Source organism: Ranitomeya variabilis, chromosome 1 (genome assembly GCF_051348905.1).
Source record: "Ranitomeya variabilis isolate aRanVar5 chromosome 1, aRanVar5.hap1, whole genome shotgun sequence".
NCBI classification, from domain to species: Eukaryota; Metazoa; Chordata; class Amphibia; order Anura; family Dendrobatidae; genus Ranitomeya; species Ranitomeya variabilis.
This window is the reverse complement of record NC_135232.1, coordinates 864,847,170-864,867,926: the sequence shown is the minus strand read 5'-3', so window position 1 is coordinate 864,867,926 and position 20,757 is coordinate 864,847,170. Positions and strand designations below refer to the sequence as shown.

The 20,757-nt window shown below is 42.4% G+C and overlaps 1 protein-coding gene across 1 annotated transcript in view; it reads right to left on the bottom strand.

Annotated features, from left to right (window-relative positions):
* Positions 1–20,757, bottom strand: part of PDLIM5 (PDZ and LIM domain 5) — a 320,904-nt gene that overhangs the window by 182,426 nt on the left and 117,721 nt on the right. The window contains exon 3 of the mRNA XM_077277339.1: positions 5,587–5,738. Coding sequence (XP_077133454.1) covers positions 5,587–5,738 — 152 coding nt within the window. The remainder of the gene's footprint in view (positions 1–5,586; positions 5,739–20,757) is intronic.

Genomic DNA, 20,757 nt, shown 5'->3' with positions numbered 1-20,757 from the left:
AATAGAGATTGTAAGCCCTAAAATGTTTGGCAGGTAACAGTCATTGAGTCGTGAACAAGAATTATAATTTTCTTCATTATCATGAGAGTGGTGTATAATTTTAATAAGATTTAAATTGGAAGTTGCTTTTTTCTTTTTTTCTTTTTTCTTCTTTTTATAAGCAACTTTCCAATTTTGCACATCTGTTAACCTGGGAATAACCCTTTCACAAAAGGTGAGCAGATAACAAAGAAAAAAAGGATGATGGTCTTTGAACATACTGTACCACATCTGCACCTTATGTCATCCCATGCTCCGACCCTCAGGAATATCAGCTTCCTAGATAGGGTTACTTACTGCAAGGTGTTGAAACATGCTAAACCACAAGGCTAAATAAAGAGCAGGACACACTGCTTAGATAAATGACAGGGCTCTTCCCATATATCCAGACTGGCTACAAATCTAATGACAAAATCTAAGCAGGCACTTAGATCACAGGTCGTCATGTCTGGAAAATTAGTGCAGTTTACCAATTCTACCGGCATCAATCAGCACAGCAATAAAATACCAATATAGCTATCAGACGTGCTTACACAGTTTCCATACATTCAGTGCTAGTCACAATTTTGCTCCCAAAAATTAAGAAAACATTTTTTACAGTAATTGTCTTTTCATGGCATGGCAACTGTAATAGGCTGTATTGTACTTGATGGCATATGTCCGGATATACAGATTTTCATTGTGGGTAGCATCTTTTGTAAGTATAGGGTGAAATTTACTTACGGTAAATCCTGAGGTCCCGACTCACCAAGACTGGCACTGTTCACTACAATCTTGATGAGGGGCATATTGGAGTCAGAGGCGCTTGGTTCACTAGGTACCCTCTACAAATGCCTCTCATGTGCCTCGCCACAGATCTTACTCTAGTCAAAAGCTGGAATAACTTTTGTGGTTTGTTTCACACCACAGCTGATCATGAATTGGATGAGCGGGCATTGCCACATCCCATCTCTAGCCAAGATGGCGGAGATGACTGAAAACGTCATTGTTCAATCTTGCGATTTCTGATGTAAAACGTTTTAATGAATTGGGGCCAAAGGTTTTGCTTCAGGATCAAAGGCAGAAATAGTCTGTAGACTACAAGTAGTGGACAACCTCTAACTGTTAACTTTAGTTATGTTCACACTTCCATTTTGACATTTAGTTTTTAGGAACAGAAATTCAGAATATAAAAAAACGCATTTGTTGCATAACTGATGTAAACGGAAACAGAAGGGCAAAGTTTATTTTTATTGGGTTCTTAGGAGTTCCGCTATATGACCGGTTTTAGAACAGAGAGAAAAAAAAACTAACACAATAAACAGAAGCTAGACAGACCCCATAATAAACTAACACAGTCTCATCGCTTCTATTAGCATCAGTTAGGGAACGGGTCTGTCTGTGTCATTATTCCATTTGTCTGCTCTTTAATATGGAACAGACAAATATCAAAATGGATATGTGAACATAGCTGACGAAAGAATGTATGGTTGCCATAATAAAACACAATTCAGAATTTCTGTGTGTATTAATATCTATCATTTTGCGGATAAGCGATTTTAAGGTCTATTAATGGAAAGACTAGACAGAAATGCTCATGTCCTGAACCACAATTCTACGCAGGATAAATGGGATACATTTTATAGACAGACATGATAAATCTAAAGTCTTGAGTTCACTACATATCATTGAAATAACAAGCCTAGATTACATGATTGGTTGTAAAACTTCAACATTTAACATAACACTTCGTACCTTAAACCGAGCTGTCAAGGAGCAGTGTGTCCCCATTACTTAGCAAAATAAACTTAAGGAACAGAAGGATATTTCAACACTGCACACTGTAAATGTTTGAGGATTATCAAATTATCAATGTCAAACGACATTTTCCAATATAATCCAGCTAATGTTATACCAGCAAAGTTCATCTGGAGGTGTGTATATGGAAGTAATCCCGAACAACGATTTGAATTTATGCAAAAATAAAAAAAATAAAATAGAGAAAGGCAAAATTAACTTAACACAGATAACAACTGTCAGTCTTCATCTGTCAAACTTGTTTAGGTCATGAGCTGGCATAAATATTTGGTAGAAAATGGACTAACTTAGCCTTCTGGCAGCCTAGCATTCCCTCTTAATACCCTAAATGTTTGATCCAATACTTTGAATCAGATTTGTGGGGGTCCCACACCCAGCTGTACTCCACGGTGGTCAATTGTGTAGTTGCTGTTGGCGGGCACCGAAGACGTGAAAGAATAGGAACAGATTTGTTCCCACCAGCAGCAATTACACAATTGACAGTTGTAGTGGAAAACACATACAGATTATAGGGAGCAGTATCAGCAGTCATGGACAGGACCTGGACATACAGCAGGACAGTCAGTTTCAGACTAGACGTCTGATGAATTGTGTCAAGTAATGCTGACCACAAACATAGGACAAAAATATCAGTGAACCATTACTAGTCTTGATTGCCAACAATGAACGTACTACTTAGGCTATTTCAATACAGAGAGTGAACCTGAGACATCGGGCTTTCCACATACTCCTGTGTGTAGATGCCCTAAAGCAACAGGATGCAATTACTAAAGGTACCTTCACACTGAACAACTTTCCAACGAGAACGACAACGATCCGTGACGTTGCAGCATCCTGGATAGCGATATCGTTGTGTTTGACACGCAGCAGCGATCTGGATCCTGCTGTGATATCGTTGGTCGGAGCTAGAAGGCCAGCACCTTATTTCGTCGTTAGGTCGGTGTGTATCGTCGTGTTTGACAGCAAAAGCAACGATGCCAGCAATGTTTTACAATGGTAACCAGGGTAAATATCGGGTTACTAAGCGCAGGGCCGCGCTTAGTAACCCGATATTTACCCTGGTTACCATTGTAAAAGTAAAAAAAAAAAAACACTACATACTCACCTTCTGATGTCTGTCACGTCCCCCGACGTCCGCGCTGCTGCTCAGAGCTTCCTGCACTGAATGTGTCAGTGCCAGCCGTAAAGCCGAGCACAGCGGTGATGTCACCGCTGTGCTCTGCCGGCCCTGACACATTCAGTGAAGGAATCTCTGAGCAGCAGCGCGGACGCCGGGGGACGTGACAGACATCAGAAGGTGAGTATGTAGTGTTTTTTTTTTTACTTTTACAATGGTAACCAGAGTAAATATCGGGTTACTAAGCGCGGCCCTGCACTTAGTAACCCGATGTTTACCCTGGTTACCCGGGTGCTGCAGGGGGACTTCGGCATCGTTGAAGACAGTTTCAACGATGCCGAAGTCGTTCCCCTGATCGTTGGTCGCTGGAGAGAGCTGTCTGTGTGACAGCTCCCCAGCGACCTAAACAGCGACGCTGCAGCGATAGGCTCGTTGTCTATATCGCTGCAGCGTCGCTGAGTGTGACGGTACCTTTACTTCTTAGTGCTCCTCCAATTGTGCCAGGGGTACTGCTAGCAGATAAATGGTTTGTTTCCACACACTGCTGACTTCCATGTATTTCAGTAATGGTGCCCATACACATAATGAACGTCAGCCATACCTGCTCATTTCAACAGAACTCACCAACCAATATGTATGGAAGTATCCAAACTCTCCTGCAAAGGATTGGACATAACTCAATCCTCTGATCTCACTTTTAAGAATACACCCATTTGGTGCATGGCCACCTCTAGAAATAAAAAGGATGACATACAACGGTTTGCCCAATTGGGCCACACGAGATACTCATCTACAGACTCTTAGGAGGTTGAGATCTGCAGAAAATCTGAGGTCTGTGGTGGTCATTGACATGTCCAGTAATCATTTGTAATTTTGGATCAGTTTTGGGATGACAAACATGGAAATAAAATTATCAAGTATAAGGTCAATCTATTTAAACTGGGAGAGAAAGGTCTTAAAATGTCTTCCATTTTCCTTCATTCCAGCTGCATTTTGGGCAGACTGTTTTTATAATGATTTTTTGTATTGAAGAACTGAAATAAATTAACTTTTTGATGATATTCTAAATTTTGTGAGAAGCACCTGTAATACACAACTTTCTGGAATGTAGCACAGGCACAGAGGTAGGTGGTGGTATTGGTGCATAAGTGAGAAAACTGGTGACATGTTCCTTTAAATGAGAGTGTGAATAAGAAGTCGTCATGTAGGAAATATGGAGGGATGGGGGAAAGAAGGAGGGAAATGTCATGAAATAAAGAAGGACTTGGCTCAACTGAGTGTGTGCACCATTATGCAATAGGATTCTGTAGCTCATCCAGATCCCATAAATATAACCTACATAACATGACATACTTATTTCACATCTTAGACAATTGTAAAATCAGAGTTTTGTTGGTAGGACATTTCTGCTCACAGGAAAAGGACATTTAGTTTAAAAAGGTACACAAGTACAATATGACTAATTCTGTACCATAAATGTAAAAATAAGCTTCTGATCACAACTGCGGTTAAGCATTGGTCAGGTGTAGCCATTGCAATCTTTTTTTTTGTGCCCTTTCATATCAAAAAGAACAAAAATAAATGGAAAAATAAAAAATATATAGCACAACATGCAGGGCTTTTCTTGCAGGGTCAGTAAAAGTCAATGGGACGACTAGTGTTCATAGCACGGTAGATAATCAAAGCCTTAAAAGGGGTTGTCCAGTACCAGGACAACCCATTCTCAACATTAAAGTTTGCCCCCATTAAAATAACACTTTTGCTCACCTCTCGTGACTGCCCAATCCCAGCACCCACGTTCCAGGGGGGTCACGTGAGGTAATTAGTGATGAGCGAATATACTCGTTACTCGAGATTTCTCGAGCATTCTCGGGTGTCCTCAGAGTATTTTTTAGTGCTCGGAGATTTAGTTTTTATTGCCGCAGCTGAATGATTTACATCTGTTAGCCAGCGTAAGTACATGTGGGGATTCCCTAGCAACCAGGCCACCCCCACATGTACTTATGCTGGCCAACAGATGTAAATCATTCAGCTGCGGCAAGAAAAACTAAATCTCCGAGAACTAAAAAATACTCGGAGGACCCCCGAGCGTGCTCGAGAAATCTCGAGTAACGAGTAAATTCGCTCAACACTAGTAATTACAGTATGTCACGTGAGCCCCGCGTTCGATCAGCCTATCAGTACTCAAGAGGAACTGTGCGGCCAGATGTAGCCCTGACTTCCTTTTGATTACACGTACGTCCAAAGGCGGGGACAGGGACACCGGGGCTCATGTAACATAACCTCACGTTAACCCCCGGGAATGTGAGGGTCGACCCTGCTGGAACAGGGCCGGTATGGGAGGAGAATATGTGCTTTTATTTTAAAAGGGGGCACACATTCATGTTGAGAATAGGTTATCCTAGTAGTGGACAACCCCTCTAAGGCTCAGAAACTCTCGAAGAGAACACAGGAGTACTCGGCGGTGTGTGCGCTCCTGTGTATGGGGGAGATGGCTGTTGGACGAATGATCGGCTGAGGCATCATTCAGCCTTCAGCTACCTAATGTCTTTTGCTTTTTGTAGAATCCAGAAGGCTGGCCAGTGTGAACAAAACCCAAGTTATTGCATTTTAAAAGACAAATGAAAGCTTACTTTTGTAGAGTCAAACTCAATGATCCAGCACAAGCTTTAATCTTGTTCTGTGCCTCCAAGTGCGTCATTCCTTCAGTGCTTATGCCATCAATACTAAGGACCACATCACCAATGCCAATGTTTGCTTTAGCAGCTTTTCCTCCATCATTCAACTAAATAAGGAGAAAAAATAAAAAAATGAAGAGGAGTAAGAAATATATTTTTATTTAATCGTATGAACATATATTTAAACATCATATAAGAATAAAAGCCCTACTCTTTGGATTGTAACGAGCTGGTTTGGCATTTGTGTTGAGACTTGGGTGATCAAAGCATGTAAATAAAATGTATATGAAAAACCCTTAAGACATTTCACAAAATTTTTCATCTTGAAATTAACATAGCATGTAATATCAGCTGCCGAGCAGAATAAAACACTTAGTTTTTAAATTTGTTATTTCGCCCCTCCGTTGAAATATTAGCAAATTAAAGAATTGGGCACTATATGAAGTAACTTTAGTTAAAGGGGTTGTCCACTACTAGGACAACCCCTTCATAAACTAAATGTTCGGCCGTGATTAAATCATAAAAGTAAGGCTACTTTCACACTTGCGTCTTATGGCGTACATCGCAATGCGTCGTTTTGGAGAAAAATCGCATCCTGCAAAGTTGCCCGCAGGATGCCTTTTTTCTCCATAGACTTACATTAGCGACGCATTGCGACGATTGCCACACCTCGCATCCGTCGTGCGACAGATGCATCGTGTTTTGGCAGAACGTCGGCACAAAAAACGTTCCATGTAACGTTTTTTGTGCGTCTGCCATTTTCAACGCGCGGCCGGAACTCCGCCCCCTCCTCCCCGGAACTCACAATGGGCAGCGGATGCGTTTTAAAACTGCATCCGCTGCCCACATCTTGCAATTATTTCACAGCGTCCGTCGGTACGTCGGCCCGACGCATTGCGACGGGCCCGTACTGACGGATGTGTGAAAGTAGCCTTATACTCACCTCTCGTGCTGGTGCCATCGGCACTCGCGGGCCCTGTGCTGTTATGCGGTGTTGTGACACATGACGCCGTGGCGTTACTGCCTCCTCCTTCAGAGGAACTGAACATGAAGAGGAAGCCAGGGCTGCAGCTGATCCCGGACTTCCTCTTCATGTTCAGTTAGTCTGAATGTGGAGACAGCAATGCCAGCGTAGATTGGGCCCTGGCCATCATCTGTCATTCCACCGCATCACAGCCCCGGGACAGAGAGTGCCAACACCGTGGTAAAGGAGCCGGCAAAGGAGGCGAGTATAGGCTTTATTATTTTAATCAGGCCGAACATTTAGTTTAAAAAGGGGTTGTGTTAGTAGTGAACAACTCCTTTATGTCCAGCTAGGTGTTATTAGATACTTTTTACTGGGGAGGCGTGTCCTTCAACCACTTGGACTTAACCCATTATGTGCAAATATTTTGATTGCAAAGCAAAATTAAAATATATAAATTCTGCTGTGCAGTGAAAAGTCCTCCAAAACATAGAAATGTATTAAGAAAGTGCTCTACAGGATGAAGACTTTCAGAGCCTCTCATGCCCAGGAGCATTCCGCTTCATGTGAGCACTATGCAGCGAGCGGTGACTGAAGCCGCGCCGGCCGCACCCCAATGACTGAAAGCCCGAGGCTGACGGAGAGATAAAGTTAATTTCCCCCTGGGGCGTGACTCTGTGCGGTGACCTGCAGGCGAATAGTGTTATTTTACATGTCGGATTCCCTTTAAAGTCTCTGGAAAGTGAGTTTTGTGGGTTTAGTGAACAGTGACAGAAGAGCAAATACAATTGGAAACATTTGCGATACTGTAGGTAACCAAGCGGTATGAAAGGAAGATATTGGGGTCATTGTCGCAATGAGTAATTATGAGCCAAGTATTGCACAGCACATGTAGCATGCAGCCCTAGCCTTAAAGGGGTGCTCCAAACTAAAATGTATTTTAATCCCAAATCTCTAATTACATAATATAATCTTTTTTTCTAATATACTTTAAAATGGATTTCCACTACTACTAGGACAACCCCTTCTCGATTTGAATGTCTGCTCCTCTTACAATATAAAACACATACTCACTTCTAGTGCTGTCGCCATTCCAACGGTGTTGGCAATAGCTCTCCGGGGGCTCACATGAGGTTATGACACGCAAGCCCTGCGCCCAATCACCATTGGCATCAATCCCCTCCTCTTGATTACTTATACCCTTGAAGGCAAGGACAGTGACTCCAACGGTGATTGGGCACAGGGCTTGCGTGTCATAACATCATGTGAACCCCAGGAGAGCAATTGCCGACACCAATAGAACGACTCTGGGACCGGAGAGGAGTATAGGGGTTTTTATTTTAACAGGTACAAACAAACAAACAAACACTCATGAGAAGAGGATGTCCTAGTAGTGGACAACCCAATTAATTTAATTAAAAGTCCCCCTCTTTCCCTCTGTACTCTGCTTTACCTTTTATTGTTACTACTGCCTGTGTAATGATGCTTTGTTTGAGCATCCCAAAGCATGCTGGTATACTCAAGTTGACATGAAGGCAGAAGCTGCAGTCACTGCCACAACCTATGCCCCCATCCCAAAACAAAGAATCATCAGCAAAGAACATTTCATGGGGGTTAGGCTGTTCCTGCTCTACTGATCATGTGTAGGTTGTCAATTCTGACGGAAGCTCAATAGGATCTTGTCACTGTGCACTATTATTCCACGTACACAGTGACAGTGCGCTCCCTCGCCGGCTCTGACGACAAATGACGAGCCCACAAGACAGGACCAGACAGGTGGTGGCAAGTAGCAGAGGGGCCAGAGAGGGGGAGCAGTAAGGTGTGTAAAGTATTTTATATAGAATATTATGCTTTGGGGTCTAGAGACATCCACAGCATAATGAGGGACAATACATTCACATAGAACAACTTCTCCACAAATCCAATTTCCGAGGGGAAGGGGAGGGAAATGTTTTTGCTGAAATGGGTGAATTTGAATTTCGGCTCATCTGCTCATCTCTAGTTTTGATAATTCAATGAATTAGTTGTATAGGCTATAACCTTTTTTGATTCACATCATCATAGATGAATGGAAGGTGATATATTTCGTGATTATACAAGTAACAATATCAAAACTCCACTTGAAAAATCACATCTTGGAAAAAATTGCAATAAACCGATGGATAAAAAAAAAAAAAAAAACACACAGTCCGTAAGGCGTTAATGAAACATTTACAACCCCCAGACAAGACCACAATGTTTACTTACACAGAAACTGTATCTGCTCAGGACAGATCTCAGCTTTCATGCCGACATTACCCTTTCTGTAAATATTGCTTTATTATACCTCCTCCACGAGTCTGGGGAGCCAGCATTTTAGGGCTATCCCTATTACAGTGCGATTACATACTGCTTGTAAGTATCAACGCTATGACACTGACTCCATCAGGCAAATGTCACTTGGATCCGTTGCTTAACCAAACAAGTATAGTCTGAGAAATTTAATACAGAGGGACTTTACTTCTAAAATACGATCTCAAAAGCATCTCTGTACAACACTATCTACATTCACCAATATCATAGAAGTTCCTAACAGTTTAGAACAGCATCGCCCTTTATTCCTGGCCAGTCCGGAAACAAAAAATAATACAAATAAATAACTATATATATTCGCATATCAAAATTAATTGAATGGCACAAGAAGTCCAACCATTTACATACACAAACTTTTTTCTGAATACTGGGAGTTGAAAATAGCTGGATTAACACATCGTATATTAAGATAACAAATGTAGCTCATTGACTAAAGTGGAACTTTTTCCTTTAAAATACATTGTTTTTTTCTTTTCTTCCTTGCAGCATTCATTTTTATTTAAAGGGCCACTGTCACCCCCTCCAGCCGTTATAAACTAAAAGAGCCACCTTGTGCAGCAGTAATGCTGCAGTCTAACAAGGTGGCTCTTTTAGTTTTTGATTCAGTTATTCCCTCAATAAAGCGTTTTAAAATTTGTACAAAATAACCTGTCCTTAGACCTGGAGGCGGTCCGAAGCTTCCTCTGTGAATCTCCCAACGGCCGTCACTCTTCTCTTCTGGGGATGTGGTCGCCGCCCCCTGCGCGCTGTTTCTTCTTAAATCCGGCGCCTGCGCTGTGCGTGCCTGCCTGTGACAGGCGCAGTCTTCATTGTCCGTCATAGGTCAGATGCAGGGTGCCTGACTGCGCCTGTGTGGGCAGTGCGGCCACCCTGTTGCTGAATCCCCGCCCCGCACTGTGTTATTCATTATGCACAGTGCGGGGCTGGGGTTCCTGGGCATGCGCACTGCGCTGTTCAGACGCTCCCCCGCCTTCCAGCGTTGCCGTAATATACAGGTTTCCTTGCCAGCGTTTGGAATGAAGCAGCCGTAAATTACAACGCTGGAAGGCGGGGGACCGGGGGAGCGTCTGAACAGCGCAGTGCGCATGCCCAGGAATACCAGCCCCGCACTGTGCATAATGAATAACACAGTGCAGGGCGGGGATTCAGCAACAGGGTGGCCGCACTGCCCACACAGGCGCAGTCAGGCACCCTGGATCTGAGCAATGAAGGACAATGAAGACTGCGCCTGCCCCAGGCAGGCACGCACAGCGCAGGCGCCGGATTTAAGAAGAAACAGCACGCAGGGGGCGGCGACCACATCCCCAGAAGAGAAGAGTGACGGCCGTTGGGAGATTCACAGAGGAGGCTTCGGACCGCCTCCAGGTCTAAGGACAGGTTATTTTGTACAAATTTTAAAACGCTTTATTGAGGGAATAACTGAATCAAAAACTAAAAGAGCCACCTTGTTAGACTGCAGCATTACTGCTGCACAAGGTGGCTCTTTTAGTTTATAACGGCTGGAGGGGGTGACAGTGGCCCTTTAAGGCAAAAAGTAAAATAGTGTTTTTTTCGATTATTATGCATCGGGTTACTGTCCACCTGAAGTTTTGAAGCTTTTGACAGAACAATGGTGTGAGGAGCAGTTTAAATTGAGTGTGGCCACGTACGCGGAGTTTATGGTACAGAGCGAGAGCACAGTCCTCAGATGTTGCCCTTCTCCATACGGTTTAGAATGTAGAATGATTTTGTAAAATAAAAATATTCAATTCACACTTAAATGATAGTCTAAACAGTGGTATACATTTTGGGGCCGTTTTTTTATATTTATTCTGGTCAGGGTTTTTTCTTTTTTTTTACTCATTTTGTCACAAATGTGCCTACATCCCACAACGGTTCTTGACCTGGTCAATGATTTTGAAGGCTTTCACAGGTAGGAGTGTTTTTCTCTGGCTTTCATTGCCATTTTGCGTCTTAAAAGCTTTGTTTTTAAGAATACAGCAAATATTTTATCGCATTTTGTTTTTTTCCAGTCCCTTAAGTTAGTATTTACAGTGACAACTTCACTACAAGGACAGATAGAGTAAAGAAAAACATGGCTGGCCTGTTCTAGAAACAGTACTGCATATTTTATGCCTGATGTTACTAATGGTGCTTAGTTACATTACCAACCAGTCCATTGGCAATTATGGAAGAAAGCATCCATGCTTGTCTAACTTCATACTTTAAAAAAAAAAAAAAAAAATCAATTCAAGAACTTTTGTCTGCTTCCTTATGTATGAAATAATGAGCAATGGGTACAATTATTTTTGTCTATCGTTTACCCTAAAAAATTAAGTGTGCAGCCTCGACAATTTATTTTTAACCATTCTTATGCAGGCGTGACAGCTGCGATTTGTATTTATATATTGAAATCTGGAGATAGTCAGGCTGAGTGTGTGAAAACCATATACACTTGTGATACATTAACACGAGCTTTCGACAAGTTTTTTGTTTTGTTTTATGATGCATATTTATAAAAAAAAAAAAAAAAAAAAAATGCAAGTAACCTATCTTACTTAAAACTCACTGAGGGAACGTTGCCTTGGACTCATGAGTAGAGGTGAGCAAATTTTTGAAAATTTGGTTTGGCTAACGACCAGCAGCGAATATTGAATTTGCAATACTTGCCGAACATCATTGAAGTCAATGGGAGTTGAAATGACCAAATATGTTCGGACCATCTTCCAACATAAATTCGGCATGAATAGGGTACCAATACGGCACGAATATGGAAAATTTGACGATCATTTCTGAACAAATTCGCTCATCTCTACTCATGAGATCTCTCACTCTTTAGCTGGAAAATAATCATAGTAATAGGATAATACATGGAATATTAAAGTAAGTACACTGGTATTTACAGAGTTAGGATTTAAAGGGAACCTGTTGGCTGATACATGCTGACCATAGTTTGGGCAGCATGCATCAGCCATTGGTTGTACAATCACAGCCATCTATGTTTGACTCAAATGCTGAAGCGTTTCAGAGAAGAAAAAAAACACCATTAATAGCTACTGTAGCTACTGGGGATCGAGCCACGCAGGTGACTAGTCGTACAGGCAAGTCCCTGGCAGCTTCTCTCTGCCCGCTGACAGTGACTGACAAGCCTCGGCCTGCCCCTCTCTTGTAGGTGTACACGTCCAAAAATGATGCACGACAGTTCTGTCGGCAGCATTATAGTTTATAGCCCCGTTGGCACACATACCCAAATCCAGTTTTGCGGGGGGGAATAGTGTTGGGGGTAGGTGGGTTCAGACGTAAGCTCCATCGGGAAAGCCGTCATAACAAAAGTGCAGAACAGTGCAGTGTTGTGCTTATAGCCGACACTCCAACTATAACGAGTGCTGATTGAAGCCGTCCCGTCACACCAGACCTGCATCACAAAGCTGGGGGCTCCTGGGAGGAATAAAGAAAATTTTCTCCCAGGTGCAGCACTTTCAGTATGGCAGCAGGGCACCTTCATAACACTATTACCTGCAAATTAACCCCATGTCTGCAGGTCAAGAGTGTTATCCGACCTGACAGGTTCCCTATAAGGACAAACATTTGTAATATCAGCACATAGTAATTACATCTTCATTATTTTGTGCAGATACAGCAAATGGCAGTGTTCACACTGCGTTCAGTAGGTTGTGAAGGAAGAATGCACGGTCTGCTGAATGGAAGCTTATGGATCTATTCAAAGTATGCGTTAGCAGTTCTCCGCGTATATGGCAAAGGTACACTGCTGACACAGTGGGGAAGTAGCCTTACATGGTAAATGTCCAAATATTTATGGATCTGCCTTTATAGAATTAATTGAACATTGCATGTATAATCTTTGTCCACTACAATTTTCCAACTTTGTTGACCTAATACATCACGTTATATGCAAACCAGCCATCTGTGATACATCATACACAGATCGCACAGACACAAGTTTATTTTATTTTTTTTCCCCCATCAAGTCTGATCTGGTTTGTGCCAGAAATCACACACTTTACTGTGAAATTCAGGTTTCTATTTTCCTGGCATCTCATCCAGTGAAAGAATTCCCAGTCTATTGATTAGTTTCCACAAAGAACACATCAGTTCTATAACATTTCACACAGAAATTCCTCCCCATATTCATCACAATGGTATGCTTGGCTTACATCGGCCACATAAAATGAGGAAGTAGTACATTTAGTACACGAAATTAAGTACAACTATCATAGACAAATGTTTGGGAAGTAAACTAAATTCTTCGCAGCATTAAAAATTCACAGAAATAATACTAAACTGACAAATTTGAGAAGCAACATGACACTCAGGGACGGTTTTAGACAAAGTGGGGTCATGGGCAAAACTTTAATGTGGGGCCCCAAATGCTCACATATTGCACCATCACATACCGTATGTAAATGCAACCAAAATGTTTCTGAGTTCAGGCCGTTAAACGAGATACACAATATTGAAGTCGCTTGAAGTATTCCCTGGCATCTTTACACTGGGTGAGGAAGAGTGATGGGGACAGAACTATCACTAGTAGATCAATCTGTCCCCATACAGTATCAGGTTATCTATGGTATCAGGTTATCAGCAGTATATCTGCAGTTTTCACCGAGTGATGTGCTGATGAGAACAATGATTTATGTTCCGGCATAAACAATCCAATCACTGGTGAATAGGCAGCATTTTACTTTTTTACTATAATGCATCTCATAGTCCTCCAAATAGTATAATGTGCCCTTTAGTCCTCCATATAGTATAATGTGCCCCATAGTCCTCCACATACTATAATGCACCCCTTGGTCCTCTACATAGTATAATACACTCCCCATAGTCCTCCATATAGTATAATGCACTCCCTGTAGTATAATGCACATCCATAGTCCTTCATATTGTATAATGCACCCCCCCATAGTCCTCCATATAGTACAATGCACTCCCAATATTATAATACACCCCCATAGTCCTTCATATAGTATAACTCATTCCCCATAGTCCTCCATACAGTATAATGCAGCCCCTATATAGTACATATAGTATAATACAGCGCCCATATATTATACTGTAGCCTCCATATAGTACATATAGAATAATGCATGCCCCATAGAGTATAATGGAGTTCCCCATATTGTATAATGGAGCCCCCATATAGTACATATAGCATAATACACTTCCCATTGAGTATAATACAGCCCCCTTATAGTACATACAGTATAATGCATGTCCCCATATAGCACAATGCAGCCTGCATATAGTACATATAGTATAATGCATGCTCCATAGAGTAAAATGCACACCTCCATATCACACAATCAGTTGTGCTCAAAAGTTTACATACCTGGTAGAATTTTTGGGTATGTGAACTTTTGATCAGGGTCATTTGGATGTTTTGTTATTATGATTTAAAAAGAGAAACACAGTAGTTTGACAATAAATGGCTTCACCCAACCACTAACCATGAGTGGAGAAAAAAAAAAAGTTTTGGCGTTCTCATTCGTATTGTCTGAAAAAAGGCCAAGAAAGCAAAAACTTTTGAGCACAACTATATAGTATAAAGCACTCCCCATATAGTCAGTGCTGTATTTGGCATTCATGCTGCCCTAGGCACTGTAAGTGGTCACTCCCCCTATTGGTTAGTCAGAAAACAGTCTCATGCAGCCGTCCATGTTACACGTACAAATTCTATCCGTATTTTTCACAACTACAGGTAACCATTATAGTCTATGAGGCAGTCCCCATATCCGTGATTTTTCACGGACTGTGTGCCTGTACAAAACTTACGGAGATTTGTCCATTTTTTTACAGTACAACATATGAAAAGTGCTAATACAAGTCTATGGGTCCAGAAAAAAAACCATGTCACAAGGGTAGTATTAGAATACAGTCTGTGTGCCATCCGTGTGATGCCTGTGATTAACATTGCAAAATATAGCAGAGGCTTCGTCATTTATTTATCCATCTGTGAAAACCACCAACGATAACTGAGGGTAAAACAGGCACACGGACCGTACACTGATGACACATGGACTGTACACTGATGACACATGGACTGTGTACTGATGACACACGAACCATAAAACTGATGACGCACGGACTGAACACTAATGACGCACGGGCTGATGACACCACAACCATTTTACAAGTACGTGTTTAAAACACAGATGAGTTAAAGATGCCGAAAAGTTCCCATTACCATTAAATAGCAGTTAATGTACCCATACACATTAGGCTAAGGTCAGCCAAACCCGCAGATATCAATGTGCTCGGCCAACAATCTGATCCTAGATTAACACATCCGTGTGTTACAATCTGAGAGAAGCAGAATGATTTTTCTCTCAGTGGTCATCCAGGTTGCTTACATTTTTTTTCCTCACGTTTTGTTTCACTCAAGAGGCGCTCACTTCCAGCCCATACAAAACCCTTGGAAGGTCACGTTTTTATTCAAGTTTATTACTAAGAAACAAATGCAATCAATTCACTTTTATTGAGAGAAGCCGAATATATCGAATTGGCATGTGACCCCAGTTATGCAAATCACATGCATAAGGTCACAGGATCGCTTTCTAGTATCAGGGAATCGTAATAGCGTGAATACAGACTCTTGTTCCGAGTCTGGACTGCCCCTTTAATGGTATTGGCTATATGTTTGGGCTCGTTGTCCTGCTGCAAAATTTGGAGCCAGATGCATTCTTGCCACCTGCCTGAACTAGGCATATACAGCCAAAAATTATGCATGACAGAGCACGTGCATCAATGACCCCATCAGCGCATATCACTGAACGCTGTTTTGTGGGGGTTCAGATCTAAGCCTGACAGACACCGAATACATTTACACAGAATAGACGGTCAATCACACAATGCACGAGCAAAATGTTTGTCCATTGAAAGTGAAATAAATTAGTTATAAGATTTTTTAAAAAGGCCACTACTTTAACATTGATGAACTAAACAGGACAGCCCTTGTCCTAAACGGATGACCTATCCTTAGGATAGGTCAATGTCTGATCGGTGGGGGTGCAACACCTGCCACTCCCATCAATCAACTGTCGTAGGTGGCCAGAACTGCACACACCCTGAACCTCTCTCTCTCACACCCTCTTGCTCCCCTTTATCTCACGCACCCTGCACCTACTGGCACCCCTCTCTCATTCACACTGCACCCTCTTGCTCCCCTCTATCTCACACACCCTGCACTTCTCTGCCACAGTCTGGACCCCTCTATTTCCCACATCCCTGTCAGTCTGCATCCCCATAGCCCACAGAGCCTGCATCCCACTATCACATACACCCAGCATTCCCCATGTACCTTGTTCCCTCATTACCTCTCACAAGTTTCCCCCATCTCCTTCAGCTTATCCCGCAGCGCAAGCTTCCAGCCTGCAAAACTGTGGCTCCTCCCCCTTGAGTCATATGATCGTGACGCCATTGCAGGTCCTGTACCATTCAGATGTAATTTCTTCCGTTTAGGCAGGGAGCTGATTAGGGCTCCCCTTCCCCCACTGTGCACTCACATATCAAAATTACCCCCCCCCCCTTAAAAAAAAAACTTGCTTCGCCCCCGCAACCTGCTGGACTAAAAAAAAAAAAAAAAAAACCTTGCTCAGGTGCCAATTCCTTGACCAACCAAGGAAGAGAGGCCAGGGAGACACAGCCGAGGCAGGGGTACACTGTCAAAGGTGTGGTCCAATTTCATGACAACAGCCCAGCGTCAAGTGCCTGATGACCGGGTATTTTTGATGAAGGAAAAGTTTTTAAAGATGGTCAAGCAATAAATACCTGGCCGACCAAACCAGCATACTCACTAATTATTCTGTGACATTCAACTATTGGTTCTCAAAGCGGGACACCTGGCATGAACGGTCCCTCTATATGCCTTGGAGTTGTTGTGCTGTCTTGCCGCTAGCATCTTGTCTGAGCAGGTTTTTAGTGCCACCAGGGGGTCATAACAGACAGGCTGAGAAAGCGGACAGGCTCACTCTCATAAAGCTTGGATTAGCCCACACTTTTCCACACCACCAGATGATCGCAGCAAGTAAAGTGATTTTAATATTCAATATTTAAATGAGGCCTGCCAGTTGTTGTCTATGGATGACCCTCCTTATACACAGTCCTAAAGGCTTAGCAGAAAGTGCAAAGACAGTCAAAAATTATAGGTAGGGCAGCACGGTGACTCAGTGGATAGTATTGCAGCCTTGCAGCGCTGGAGTCCTGGGTTCAAATCCCACCAAGGACAACATCTACAAGGAGTTTGTATGTTCTCCCCGTGTTTGTGTGGGTTTCCTCCGGGTACTCCGGGTTTCCTCCCGGTTTCCTCCCACATTCCAAAGACATACTGATAGGGAACTTAGATTGTGAGCCCCATCAGGGACAGTGATGATAATGTGTGCAAACTGTAAAGCGCTGTGGAATATGTTAGCGCTATATAAAAAATAAAGATTATATATATATATATATATATATATATATATATATATATATATATATATATATATATATATATATACACACACACATATATATATATATATATATATATATATATATATATATATATATATGTTTTTAAGAATATTTGAGCCAATGGATCCATGATATGTCCATTTTGCAAGCCTGCGATTAAAAAAAAATAAATAAATAAAAATCGCCGTACGGATGACACGGATAAATTTGTGCGTAAAAATCGCATCCTCGCATTGAATACGGAACAGTGTTTTGGGACAATTACTGCGTATTACAGCCGTAAAAAACGGACCGTATTTTCATACGCCTAGTGTGACGCCGGCCTAACAGTGTGTATGAGGCCCATCTTTAGGTCTAATACAAGGTGTAGCAGAGTCCCTAATTTTTGGCAGTTCTTGCTGTAATAAATTACCGTAAACTGAAATTTCCTATTTTTTAATAAAACAATTTACCGTAGGTTTATTTAAATTAGAATTTTTTTACATCCTTTTTAAATTTTGCCTTGTACAAGTCATTATAAAAAAAAAAAGGTTTAACTTTTTTTTTTCCTGTAAAATGTAATTTCTCGTTGGTTTGGAATGTTTTTTGTCACTCCTTAACCCTTCAAAATGCAGCCCTTTTTCGTTTTTGCGTTTTTAGTTTTTCGCTCCCCTCCTTCCCAGAGCCATAACTTTTTGATTTTTTCGTCAATATGGTCATGTGAGGGCTAATTTTTCGTGGGACGAGTTGTACTTTTGAACGACACCATTGGTTTTACCAAGTCTTGTATTGGAAAACGGAAAAAAAATTCCAAGTGTGGTGAAATTGCAAAAAAAGTGCAATCCCACACTTGTTTTTTGTTTGGCTTTTTTGCTAGGTTCACTAAATGCTAAAACCTGCCATTATGATTCTCTAGGTCATTAGGAGCTCATAGACAACAAACATATCTAGGTTATTGTTTATCTAAGTGGTAAAAAAAAAATTCAAAACTTTGCTAAAAAAATAAAAAATTGCGCCATTTTCCGATACCCGTAGCGTCTCAATTTTTCGTGATCTGGGGTTGGGTGAGGGCTTATTTTTTGTGTGCCGAGCTGACGTTTTTAATGACACCACAATTGTGCAGATACGTTCTTTTGATCGCCCATTATTGCATTTTAATGCAATGTTGCAGCGACCAAAAAGATGTAGTTCTTGAGTTTTTAATGCTTTTTTTTTTTATTAATCGATCGGGCCATTGTGAACGCGGCGATACCAAATATGTGTATGTTTGATTTGAATTTTTTTTATTTTGGATGGGGCGAAAGGGGGGGGTGATTTAAACTTTTATGTATTAAAAAAATTTTTTTTTTTACTTTTGCCATGCTTCAAGCTGGCACAACTGGATCGGCACAGCTATATAGCAGCGATCATCAGATCGCTGCTATGTAGCTGAATTGCAGGCTTGCTATGAGCGCCGACCACAGGGTGGTGCTCACAGCAGGCCGGCATCAGTAACCATAGACGTCTCAAGGACCTCTATGGTTACTATGCAGACACATCGCTGACCCCCGATCATGTGACGGGGGTCGGCGATGAGAGCATCTCCGGCCGCGCAGCCGGAAGCGGTGGTTAAATGCTGCTGTCAGCGTTTGACAGCGGCATGTAACTGGTTAATAGCGGCAGGTTAATCGCGATTCCACCTGCCGCTATTGCGCGCACATGTCAGCTGTACAAAACAGCTGACATGTTGCGACTTTGATGTGGGCTCAGCGCCGAAGCCCACATCAAAGGGGGAGACACGACATGCGCCATACTAGTACGGGGCATGTCGTGAAGGGGTTAAAGTGAAGTAAAAGTATGACATCATTGCTCTCAGCAGCGATCTGGGAGTCAGATGCTTCCGGGGGTCTTCCCCATTTGAACAATTACCCTGCCCTTCAGATCTCTTTGTAGGATCTGCCGGAAAAAAAACTTGTCTTTCCAATTGACTATCATTATACTCGATACGAGCATGCGAGTATTAGGAATTGCTCAATTCAAGCAACAAGCACTTGAGCATTTTAGTGCTCGCTCATCTCTAAACCCAGCACCTGATACGTGCTGCCCAATCCACGGTCATCAAGTATCTGACTATAGTTTTGTGATTTCAGCCATATATGCTACTTTGAAATGCTGCAGAGAAAAACAGTTTAAATGCTGATGCCAGTGACTAACAGGTCTCTCCCTGCATGCGCTTTTACGGAGAGACCAGTCACTCCAGGGCAGCGGAAGGGGAGAAGCGGCAGGAACCAGTCTGTCCAATTTGTCTCCTGTGCAGTTTGCTTATGAATTGGGCAGCGTGTCAGGTTCCCTTACTTAGGCCAGGGCCACACTAGCGTATGGCATCAGATGTGAGAGCATCGGATGCGATATGCCAATGACCCTCGGCTCCTGCTCTGCTGCGAGCAGAAGCCGAGTGTAATGCGTCTGTGCTCCGAGCCTCTCACACAGAGAATCGGAGCACAGCTGCGGAGCAGGCGGAGAAATTAATTTCTCTATCTCCCCCACTGCCGGCGTATATCGCACCGCACTCGGATGATATCAGAGTGATGTGCGTTGTGTCACTCACACCCATAGACTTATAAGGGTGCGAGTGAGCAGAAACTTGGCAGTCTCAGCATGAGAAAATAATCACAGATGTGATCTGCCCCATAAATTAACACTGATCCGACTGCTATGCGTTGTGCATAGCACTCGTCCGTATGCTAGTGTGACCCCGACCTTAAAACAATCTCCTGTTACATCATTGGGCACAGCAATCATGCAACTGGTCTGTCAATATATATATATATATATATATATATATATATATATATATATATATATATATATATATATTTTGACTTAAACATATACCATGATGTAGGTGGATTGAGGAAGAGAGAGGGCACACAAACATGAAAAACAACAGTTTTCTGCACATTTTCAAACAATAATTCTATGCAGTATGTAAAATAGGAGGCAGGTCACTGAGTAATCAGTGACCTGTCATAAGCCATAATATGCAAGCAGGGCACCGCATGAGGCCCCGCCCACAGGCCCGCCCCAGAGCACGAGCATATCATTAACTGAAAACTACAAATAAAGATTAAAGGGAACCTGTCACCCCCAAAATGGAAGTTGAGCTAAGCCCACCGGCATCAGGGGCTTATCTACAGCATTCTGTAATACTGTAGATAAGCCCCGGATGTATCCTAAAAGATGAGAAAAAGAGGTTACATTATACTCACCCAGGGGCGGTCCCGGTTCTTTTCTGGTCCGATGGGCGTCGCGGTCCAGTCCGGGGCCTCCCATCTTCTTACGATGGCGTCCTCTTCTTGTCTTCATGCTGCGGCTCCGGCGCAGGTGTACTTTGTCTGCCC